This window comes from Ostrea edulis, chromosome 5 (genome assembly GCF_947568905.1).
Source record: "Ostrea edulis chromosome 5, xbOstEdul1.1, whole genome shotgun sequence".
In the NCBI taxonomy this organism is placed as follows: domain Eukaryota; kingdom Metazoa; phylum Mollusca; class Bivalvia; order Ostreida; family Ostreidae; genus Ostrea; species Ostrea edulis.
This window is the reverse complement of record NC_079168.1, coordinates 86,014,655-86,026,920: the sequence shown is the minus strand read 5'-3', so window position 1 is coordinate 86,026,920 and position 12,266 is coordinate 86,014,655. Positions and strand designations below refer to the sequence as shown.

General features: G+C 37.8%; 1 protein-coding gene across 1 annotated transcript in view; it reads right to left on the bottom strand.

Moving 5' to 3' along the window:
- The window catches only part of LOC125650663 (uncharacterized), a 196,027-nt gene that overhangs the window by 64,067 nt on the left and 119,694 nt on the right, over positions 1 to 12,266 (bottom strand). The window contains exons 40-42 of the mRNA XM_056166606.1: positions 11,452 to 11,584; positions 2,720 to 2,914; positions 350 to 515 (exon numbers count right to left, since the gene is read on the bottom strand). Coding sequence (XP_056022581.1) covers positions 350 to 515; positions 2,720 to 2,914; positions 11,452 to 11,584 — 494 coding nt within the window. The remainder of the gene's footprint in view (positions 1 to 349; positions 516 to 2,719; positions 2,915 to 11,451; positions 11,585 to 12,266) is intronic.

The following is a 12,266-nucleotide window of genomic DNA, read 5'->3' as shown; positions in this document are numbered from 1 at the left end:
TCAACAGTGCATGAAGAGGATTCATTCCAATATTTTACCCTTGTGGGGCTTGAGAAGATCTATAAGGTAGGTCCTTATATATTCCCCTAATACGTTAATTAAAAAAATGTTAGACCCCTCTTGTGTCCCCACCAAGACACTGGGAGTCATGATATGAACAAGCCTCAATCTAAACAAGAGGGGAATGTTGTATTTTCAACTGACATAATGAATCACCATAATTGTTGAGAAGATTTTTAACACTTACATTTTTTGAAACAAAGTTGAAAATGTGAAGCTTACAGACAGATGGCCGACAGAAAATTTATGATCAGAAAAGTAACAAGCGACAATGATCCTGCCCTGATACCTTGTCTTCCCGGCTTCTCCCAGACCCACCAACATGAGCTTGGTTCTCTTACATTCCACTGACCCTGACAACAAACGTCTGAGGTAGGCAAAGCTTGCCGTGAAGCCCTGGCTTCGAATTTCTTTTGGTGGAGTCTTCAGTATAGGACACTCAGCCATTTCCAAGGCTACAGTCAAACACAGCTAATGTTTACAACACATTCTCACTCTATCATTTCAATAGGTTCAATATTTACAACACATTCTCACTACATCATTTCAATAGGTTCAATATTTACAACACATTCTCACTACATCATTTCAATAAGTTCAATGTTTACAACACATTCTCACTATATCATTTTAATAGGTTCAATGTTTACATTTCAATAGGTTCAATGTTTACATTTCAATAGGTTCAATGTTTACAACACATTCTCACTATATCATTTTAATAGATTCAATATTTACAACACATTCTCATTACATCATTTTAATAGGTTCAATGTTTACAACACATTCTCACTATATCATTTCAATAGGTTCAATGTTTACAACACATTCTCACTCTATCATTTTAATAGGTTCAATGTTTACATATCAATAGGTTCAATGTTTACAACACATTCTCACTCTATCATTTTAATAGGTTCAATGTTTACAACACATTCTCACTACATCATTTTAATAGGTTCAATGTTCACAACACATTCTCACTCTATCATTTTAATAGGTTCAATGTTTACAACACATTCTCACTATATCATTTTAATAGGTTCAATATTTACAACACATTCTCACTATATCATTTTAATAGGTTCAATGTAATTACAACACATTCTCACTATATCATTTTAATAGGTTCAATATTTACAACACATTCTCACTATATCATTTTAATAGGTTCAATGTTTGCAACACATTCTCACTACATCATTTTAATAGGTTCAATGTTTACATTTCAATAGGTTCAATGTTTACATTTCAATAGGTTCAATATTTACAACACATTCTCACTATATCATTTTAATAGGTTCAATGTTTACAACACATTCTCACTACATCATTTTAATAGGTTCAATGTTTACAACACATTCTCACTACATCATTTCAATAGGTTCAATATTTACAACACATTCTCACTATATCATTTTAATAGGTTCAATATTTACAACACATTCTCACTATATCATTGTAATAGGTTCAATGTTTACAACACATTCTCACTCTATCATTTTAATAGGTTCAATGTTTACATTTCAATAGGTTCAATGTTTACATTTCAATAGGTTCAATGTTTACAACACATTCTCACTCTATCATTTTAATAGGTTCAATGTTTACAACACATTCTCACTCTATCATTTTAATAGGTTCAATGTTTACATTTCAATAGGTTCTATGTTTACAACACATTCTCACTACATCATTTTAATAGGTTCAATGTTTACAACACATTCTCACTCTATCATTTTAATAGGTTCAATGTTTACAACACATTCTCACTCTATCATTTTAATAGGTTCAATATTTACAACACATTCTCACTACATCATTTTAATAGGTTCAATGTTTACAACACATTCTCACTACATCATTTTAATAGGTTCAATGTTTACATTTCAATAGGTTCAATGTTTACATTTCAATAGGTTCAATGTTTACAACACATTCTCACTATATCATTTTAATAGGTTCAATGTTTACAACACATTCTCACTCTATCATTTTAATAGGTTCAATGTTTACAACACATTCTCACTCTATCATTTCAATAGGTTCAATGTTTACAACACATTCTCACTACATCATTTTAATAGGTTCAATGTTTACAACACATTCTCACTATATCATTTTAATAGGTTCAATGTTTACAACACATTCTCACTACATCATTTTAATAGGTTCAATGTTTACAACACATTCTCACTACATCATTTCAATAGGTTCAATGTTTACATTTCAATAGGTTCAATGTTTACATTTTAATAGGTTCAATGTTTACAACACATTCTCACTCTATCATTTTAATAGGTTCAATGTTTACAACACATTCTCACTCTATCATTTTAATAGGTTCATTCAGGAAAGATTTATGTTTAACAAAACAAAGTGGACTATTCCTGTGAATCATGTATAAACAAACTTCGTAATATCCAATAAAATTCTTGTTATTCTCGATCCTCTCATTGAGGAATAGATATCACTTAGCAATAAGCATTCATTATAAGCGTGTTCATTATGAGCATGTTTTAATATTGCAGAAATCATGGTTATATACCTATCAACAAATAGAATGACTGGTACATCATTAGCACATGTCCTTATACAAAATTCGACTACAAGAGTTTAACCATGGTACATTAATGCTCCTCATACTTCTGATACTCACATAAAAGAGGAAGACTGCCGACCTCTGCCGCAATGTTGAGGAGGTGAGGATTGTAGCTGATGACGAGGTGTTGGAGGCAGCTAAGGAAGGAGATGGTATCCGGAATGTGTACCAGTCCTTGATAGGATAGGTTGAGGTATCGGAGATTCTGAATCATGAGAATCTGCATAGGAAATCCACTGTCAGAGTTCTCATCTAGTGATATCAGAAAAATGGAGCAAATGATTACAGACACCAGGATATTGTGCATTAGAATGTATGTGCGTGCGTGCGTGTGTGTAGTGTGTGTGTGTATGTGAAATAAAAATTGAATGATATGCATGAATCATCAAAAACTGTGGTCTGATTGGAGCTCTTAAAAGGGATTTGGTTAGATAGGTATTGGGAAATATGCCTACTCGAGGTCTATACACAGTGTAGGACCCCAGGCAAACACATTTCCCCGTATTCTGTTATGAACGTTTTTATTACACATTTTTCAAATTCTATGAATTTCCAATTCTAGATTTGCACATTCACTTACACATTCACTTGCATTCACTTACACTTACACTTACACATTCACTTACACTTACACATTCACTTACACATTCATTTACACTTACACATTCACTTACACATTCACTTACATTTACACATTCACTTACACTCACACATTCACTTACACATTTAGCAGCAGACGGAGTCTTTACATCCCTTTTTATTTTCAGTAAAGAGATGTGACATGACAGTTGAATTTGTGGCTTTATATGACATCACAATAACTGATTTAAAGTCATCTTCCAGGCTTTTACAGTGGTAGTGGGTAGGTGGGTGGATGGGGGGTATGGCTTAATTATTAAAAGCAATAAGGGCTATTCCAGCAAAAACAAGAGGTACTGTGAGCAATGCTCACTAAGAATACCCCCCGCTTACCCCAATCTCCCAAAGGGTGTTGGTAATAGGTATAAACTACCTCTTTTCTGAGTGTAAAAAACAAATGGCATGACAAACCGAACCATATTGCTACTTCGATTTCCAGTGCGTGTGACCTTTGACCTTTTGACCCAAAAATGGATAGGGAACATCTTCATCTCATGGGTAGTCCATATGTATGATATGGTGACTGTAGGTGGAAAGGATAACGCTTTAGAGCCTGGAAACCATATTGCTACTTCGATGTCCAGTGCACATGACCTTTGGACCCCAAAATCGATAGGGAACATCTTCATCCCATGGGTAGTCCATTTGTATGATATGGTGACTGTAGGTGGAAAGGATAACGCTTTAAAGCCCGGAAACTATATTGCTACATTGATATCCAGTGCACTTGACCTTTGACCTTTTGACCCCAAAATCGATAGGGAACATCTTCATCCCATGGGTAGTTAATATGTATGATATGGTGACGGTAGGTGGTAAGGATAACGCTTTAGAGCCCGGAAACCATATTGCTACTTCGATGTCCAGTGCGCTTGACCTTTGACCTTTTGACCCCAAAATCGATAGGGAACATTTTCATCCCATGGGTAGTCCATATATATGATATGGTGACGGTAGGTGGAAAGGATAACGCTTTAGAGCCCGGAAACCATTGCGTCTACAGACGGACGGACGGACGGACAGACAGACAGACGGACAACCCGATTCCAGTATACCCCCCCCCCCCCACAACTTGTTGCGGGGGGTATAAAAATATGGGGGGGAGGGAAGGCACTTTATTTTTAAGACAGCCACCCATACAATTAAATTTTCCTCTGCTACCACCACTCATACCATTACATTCTCCCCTGCCACCACCATCCATACAAATAAAATTAAGAATTCAATACTGAAATCACCTGCATAACAAGATTTTCCTTTAAAGGTAGAGTTTAGTTTCAACAAGTTCTGTATTGGTCTTAATCCTATGTGAATGCAACTATTTTCCAGACAAGCTAGAATTTGGGGTGATTTATATGAAAAAATTACCCAAATTTAAATGAATTTTGCATGTACATTAATAAGAATAAATATTCAAACGTTGATATTGTAATTTGTGATTCATTCTCTAGCCAAACTAAACCTGTAATGTCATCCTACGCATGTTGATTTTAATCATTAACAGAGAAGGTTCACTCATACCAAAATTATTACACTACCATAGTGGTCTAGTGTTTAGCATTTAGTCTTCCAGCAGTGTTGTAGGTTCAAGCCTTGGTCATGACATAGGCCTATGTGTTAAAACAGGTTGTACATGTTTGTGTTTCAGACATGTGTGGCACATCACAACATTCCGAGAAAATTTCGGGCATTTTTTTTATTTTACATGAATGCGGATATCATTAATACCTTGAAAGACCTAACATTAATTGCCAAAGTCATTCATCATCAACCATCATCATCAACCGGTTTTGATTATGCAGGCCATGTACTAATCCTCATGTCGAGGGTGTAGCCTGTCTATCTGTCAAGAGCGAAGTCTTCCTCTCCACGCATGGCAATCCAGTGGTTGGCAGAGTCCATGTTGAGGGCTACACGATCACACTTCACGAGTTTGTCCCAAGAAAGCATTGGTCTGCCTTGGCCCCGCTGTGCCTGTGTTCATGCATCTGACCTGCGAGATCCAGCTTGTGCTGCCCTCAATGTGTCCAAGCCATCTCAGCCTGCCCAATTGGAAAACTTCAGCAATGTCTCTTATTTTGAGTCTGGATAGAGGAGTCTCAATGTGGATGTCTTCTTCAGGCTTGACCAAGCAGGTCCATCATATCATGGCTCTTTTGAAACATTGATGGCGCTTGACGGTGCTTGCTGATGTTGCCCACATTTCTGAACCATAGAGCATGACACTCCTCACTGAACTGGAGTAAACTTGACCTCTGATTGTAGCAGGAAGTTGCTTGTTTGTGAGGATAGGTAGGAGTTTTCTGAACTTTTTCCATGTTGACATGCACCGCGATATGGCTGCAAGCTCACACCCTCCACCAGAACACATGGTATCTCCAAGGTAGCAGAAATCAGCAACCACATCAAGTGTGTCTCCATCAACCTCAACCTCGCTTACTGGCCTACCGTCTATTGGTCTTGCTGTGCCCATACAGCGTGGACATGAGTATCGTGGGTCCGGTGTGAGTGGCCCTTTAATTCCACTACAGTTCTTGTGGACCCAGCAAGAGCAGTTGGTGCAGAAGATAGAGTTTCTTCCTGTTCCCCTTAGACGTACCGAACAAGGGTGTTTTCCTGATCTTCTAAGGGAGTTCAGGTTTGATCCAGCAATCATTACTTTGGTTTCCCCATGTTCACTCTTATACCCTTTGCTTCCATGCCCTTCTTCCAGGTGGTGATTCTGTCAACTAGTGCCTCTAGTGAGGTGTCGACAATGGCATGGTCGTCAGCATACAAGAGCTCCCAAGGGCAGCCAGTGTGCAGCTTGATTGACAAGGCTTCCAGGACGATGATGAAGAGCAGCAGGCTCAGTACAGAACCCTGATGTACACCTACTCTCACTCTGAAAGTGTCACTGTATCTGTCTCCAACACACACACGGCTCCTAGCATCCGAGTACATCAATTGTACCATCCTTTCCAGCCATTCCTCAACATTCAGCTTTTGCATGGTCCACCAGATTACATTCCTTGGCACTCGATCAAAGACTTTCTCGAGGTTGTCAAAAAAAGCCATATAATGGGTTTTGTTTGCGGCTAAGTGCTTTTCTTGGAGCTGTTGGATGATGGAGATGGTGTTGATTGTACCTCAGCCTGGCATGAAGCTAAACTGCATCTCGTCGATACACACATGTTGCCTAATCAGTTGCTCCGTCACTCTCTCGAGTATTTTCATAGTTTGATCTTGCAGCTTTAGACCTTGGTAATTTCCCCTATCTAGAGCATCTTCTTTTCCTTTGTAGATGTTGATGATGTAACTTTCTTCCCAGTCTGCTGGCATACGGCCCTTATGAACAATAGCTTCCACAAGGTCTCGTATAAGATCTACTCCAGCCTTGCCTGTGGGCTTCAGCATCTCTCGTATTATCCCTGATGGTCCAGGAGCTTTGCCAATGTGCATCTTACTGAGAGCTTTTTTGATAATCTCAGTGGTGATGTGTACACTAGGACCCTAAACGGAGGGTTCCTCTGAGAGATCATTGGGGTTCCAGGGGAATTCCACATTAAGTAGTCGCTCGTAGTGTTGTTTCCATGCAGCCTTCTTTTCTTCATCATCAAGGGAGAGTTCACCGACGTCATTTTTTTGGGTTTATCACCACTAACATTTTGGTTGTCATGGCACATTTGCTTAGCCAGTTTGTACACTGTCCCTGACTTTGGGTTGATCTTGTGAAATACCTCCTTCTCTGCCTCAGTTCTAGCGTTGTAGATGGCATGCTTAGCAGTACGTTTGGCATTGTAATACACTTCTCTGCTTCCACCTGCCTTCCATACCTTAAAGCATCTCCTCTTCTCCTGTTCTGCGTTCATCGTGTCATTCCACCACCAGGTTGGTTTTCTCCATTGGTGCCTAGATAAAAGACCACGTTTCTTGGGCAGCTTCAGTAACTCCTTCCTCCAGTGTTTTCCATAGCTCCTCTACGGTGTTAGCCTGAGCTCCTTCAATCAAAGCAAAAAGTTAAGCAAACTCGGCTTTTGGCTTTTGTGTCTGGGTCTTCAAGTTTCCAGAGTTTTATGCGGGGGTTGAACTGTCACTTGTACTTGCATGGAGCTTTTAAAGTCATATCACACACAGTAAGTTTGTGTTGGGATGCACATTCTTCACCCAGGATGACTTTTACATTTGTGACATACTTTCTGAACCTGCACCGATATAAGATGTAGTCAATCTGTGTTGAGACTTCTCCAGATTGGTAAGTGACCAGATGTCTGTGGTCCTTCTTAAAAACAGAGTTGCCTATCACAATATCATTTACTACAGCAAATTCAAGCACTCTTTCACAATCAGCCTTGCGTTGACCAATGGCATGCCCACTGTGGACTTCCATATATCTGTCTGATTTGCTGCCTATGTGGCCATTCCAGTCACCACATACAAACAGTTCTTCAAAGGCAGGGACAGTTGCAACAAGGCTCTGCAGTTGTTCATAAAACTGAATCTTGGCATCCTTGCTGAGGCCACCCTGGGGGGCATAGACACATACAACGACAAGCACAACTTTACCAACAACTAAGCGCACTAGGAGTATCCAGTTAAGAGATGTGTCTGACTTCAAATACCTTCTCCCACCATCTTTCTGCCAGCATGACATCTACCCCTCCTGTGCCTTTGTCATTTCCTGATCAGTGGAACTTTGCTTGAAAGTCTTTCCCAGTGATTTTCCTAAGTCTATTATGTTTCCATCTGATCTCCTGAAGGCAGAGTAGGTCTATTTTCCTCCTAGTCATGGTCTCTACTACTTCATTTGCCATCCCTCCCATGGCGCCTACATTAGTGATTCCACACGAAAAGACTCAGGGCACTCATAGGATTTGCCGCGATGGCCGGATCCTGCAGACTCACACACCTGAAGGCCCGCCAAGCCCGAGACACTACCAGTTACATTGTTGTTACTAGAACTGCCTTGTTTACTTCTTTTTTGACTTGATATGTTTGGTTTAGGCAGTTTTACAGCCGGATGCCTTTCCTTGACCAACTTGGCACACTTTTGGTAGACCAAAACCTCTACCGTTCCAAGCTAACTAGGGCAGTTGTGAAAATTTCACTTGCATAATGCACCATTGTCCCAAAATATACCAGTGACCCGCCGCATATGCTACTGTCACAAGGTTGTGACAGGCTAACAAGAGTTAGCAGTCACCACATATACCCTATGGCCAGGGATTGGATTGGTGAGTGTCAAGACGCATGCCAGCAGGCCCTGCACACTGCACCTCCAGGACTTGAATCTGCTCCGAGATCCCTAGCCAGTTAGCCTGAGGCCGCATGGCACCCAGTTTCCGTAGTGTACCACAAGGAGGTTTGGCTAGAGTGTTGTCAGTTGAGAGGTCATGTACCAGCAGGGATGACTTACGCAATCATTGGCTGATAAAAATGTAGAAACATGTTTCGGTGGGCTTCTTTGTTCACTCGTACATAATTTTATTCTCGTTCCCTTCCGAGTTCGCTAAAAATATTACTTAATAGATCATATCTGCAGATGGTGTTATTTCTAATCAATGACATGTCACTCCAAAAGAAAACATTTCGTTTTCATTTTGTTCATTTATTATTGTTGTCATTTCTACACAAACTGAAACATTTATTTTGAATAGAGTTATCTGCCCATTTATCAATCTTTTTTCATATGTAATGCAGGATGGCTCCGCTTTTCTTCTTCCTCTTCTTTTATAATAAAAGAAATGCAACATGATACAGACTCTGTAGACATACAAATACATTTTCTCAACTCACCACCACCCATCCAAAAAAATATCAACTCTTACCCCCCCCCCCCCCCAACACACACACATTTTTTACTGGAATAGCCCTAATCAAAGGAATAATAATAAGGTAAGGATCCGAATCAAAGTCAATCCTTACCATCCGCATATCTTCCATTTCTTTACAAAGGTTTTAGCTTAAAACTGTGAGAGGAATTAAATAAACAAGTTATATACTCACTTTGTAATAATTCCTCAAAACTGACTAAGTTTAACAACCTGTAATTTTGTCTGAAACTGCAGAAAATCAAAATCCTTGCCACATGCATAACTTCAATATCCATATATACACTCTAAAAAATAAGATGGTCCTAACTAGAAAACTATGGTAAAAGTTAGACAGACAAACCATGCACGCTCCACATAACATTAAATTTCATATAAAGTTGCAAAATTTCTGCAAGAGGGTTGAAAAGGATCAACGTACATTATAACATGATCTAGAATGATCCACAAATATGCTACACATTAATTTCAGCTTGATATGTGACAGAGAAATGAAACTAGGACTGCATGTCCTTTTGGGACCTTTGGACACACTATATGATGGATAAAAACAGACTTCCTCAGATCAAACCAGAGGTTGCCTAATCAAATGGTCATCTAGTATTTTTTTTCATTGAAAAAGTTGCTTTAAAAAATGAATCATTCAAACATTAAAATATTTCTGGTGATGCTCAATATAAACACTATACCAATAAATAGGATATTTAGATAATTTAATTGCTTATCATCATTTCTCTTAATTTGGTACATGGTTTAAAAATTGCTAGAGTATGAACACCCTCCCCCCACCAGAAAATGGATATATAGAAAATGGAAACATTCATACATTCACTATAAATTAAAATGTAAGGGACATAAAGGTCTAATTTAAACCTTCTAATTTGTTTTTGAAATATTCTCCAGACAAAGAGACACTTTTAAACAAAATGAAAAATAGCATAACTTTCTAATACTTCAAATATTCTAATTTAAAACAAGAGGTACTGTGAGCAATGCTCACTAAGAATACCCCCCGCTTACCCCAATCTCCCAAAGGGTGTTGGTAATAGGTATAAACTACCTCTTTTCTGAGTGTAAAAAACAAATGGAATGACAAACCGAACCATATTGCTACTTCGATGTCCAGTGTGCTTGACCTTTGACCTTTTGACCCCAAAATCGATAGGGAACATCTTCATCCCATGGGTAGTCCATATGTATGATATGGTGACTGTAGGTGGAAAGGATAACGCTTTGGAGCCCGGAAACCATATTGCTACTTCGATGTCCAGTGCGCTTGACCTTTGACCTTTTGACCCCAAAATCCATAGGGAACATCTTCATCCCATGGGTAGTCCATATATATGATATGGTGATGGTAGGTGGAAAGGATAATGCTTTAGAGCCCGGAAACCATTGCGTCTACAGACGGACGGACAGACAGACAGACAACCCGATTCCAGTATACCCCCCCACAACTTGTTGAGGGGGGTATAATAAGAAATGCATAACTTCAGACTAAGAGGAATGTATTTACAATGCTTAATTCAAATCTCTTTATGAATTTTTAAGACATACTCTTTTTAATTTAAAAATGACTAAGTCCATGAATAAAAGAGGAGCATGTAAATTGAAGAAAAATTGTTCAATCAATATGAAAATACCAAATGCACATTTTCATAATGGTGAGTAATGAGTGTACAGATTTTCAAAAAAATCCATGCACTAGTTTCTTAGAACATGCAAGGAAAAAATCATAAATTGTATATACAGGCAGATGGACAGACACAAACAGATGGACATGATGATTCCAATATACCCCCCTCCCCCCGACTTTGTTTGCGGGGGGTATAAAAAGAAACAGAAAACCCTAAACAGACAGACATTGCTGTACCATAATACATGTCTCGTCTACAAATGGGTTTATCAAAACCTGAATTAGACAGAGATGGATAATTTGTTGCCTCAAGTTTTTAATTTCTGTTTTATTTCCATTTTAATGGCTGCACAACCAGCAGATCAGAACATTTAGTTTAATAATATAATTGTGAATCAATTAACCTAAATATTTCAAACATGGATTTAGTGGTGAATATTTTTGTCAAATACACTAATAAATAATGTAGTATATATGAAATAAAATACACACAGTTTTAAAGAATCTTGACACCCAGTTTTAATGAATCTTGACACATCTTTAAATCTGCTGATTTGAGCTAAAGTTTCTGAAATCTACAATGCACCAATGCATCAATCTTTAAGAAAGTTTTCTGGTAAACATGAAAAAGGTTATTCCAGTAACCCCCCCCCCCCCCCACTTTGTTTGCTGGGGGTATCAAAATGACTTTGATCATGTTATACCTGGTAATTCTCTTCCTTTGTAGCCAAATCTGGGGAAGATGTTGTATATGGTAGCATTTAGTCTCCCAATCTCGTTATTGTCCATAATTCCGTTCCCATCCTCATCAAAGAACTTGAACAATTCCTCTTTGTCCTGGGTATAAATATAAATATCATTATACAGTAAAACCTAATTATCTTTGTCCTGTGTGTAAATATAAATATCATTATACAGTAAAACCTATTTATCTTTGTCCTGTGTGTAAATATAAACATCATTATAAAGTAGAGCCTAATTATCTTTGTCCTGTGTGTAAATATAAATATCATTATAAAGTAGAGCCTAATTATCTTTGTCCTGTGTGTAAATATAAATATCATTATACAGTAAAACCTAATTATCTTTGTCCTGTGTGTAAATATAAACATCATTATAAAGTAGAGCCTAATTATCTTTGTCCTGTGTGTAAATATAAGTATCATTATACAGTAAAGCCTAATTATCTTTGTCCTGTGTGTAAATATAAACATCATTATAAAGTAGAGCCTAATTATCTTTGTCCTGTGTGTAAATATAAATATCATTATGAAGTAGAGCCTAATTATCTTTGTCCTGTGTGTAAATATAAATATCATTATGAAGTAGAGCCTAATTATCTTTGTCCTGTGTGTAAATATAAATATCATTATGAAGTAGAGCCTAATTATCTTTGTCCTCTGTATAAATATAAATATCATTATACAGTAAAACCTAATTATCTTTGTCCTGTCTGTAAATATAAATATCATTATCAAATTGCTTGGTTATTTACAACAGAACATTTATACAATTACAT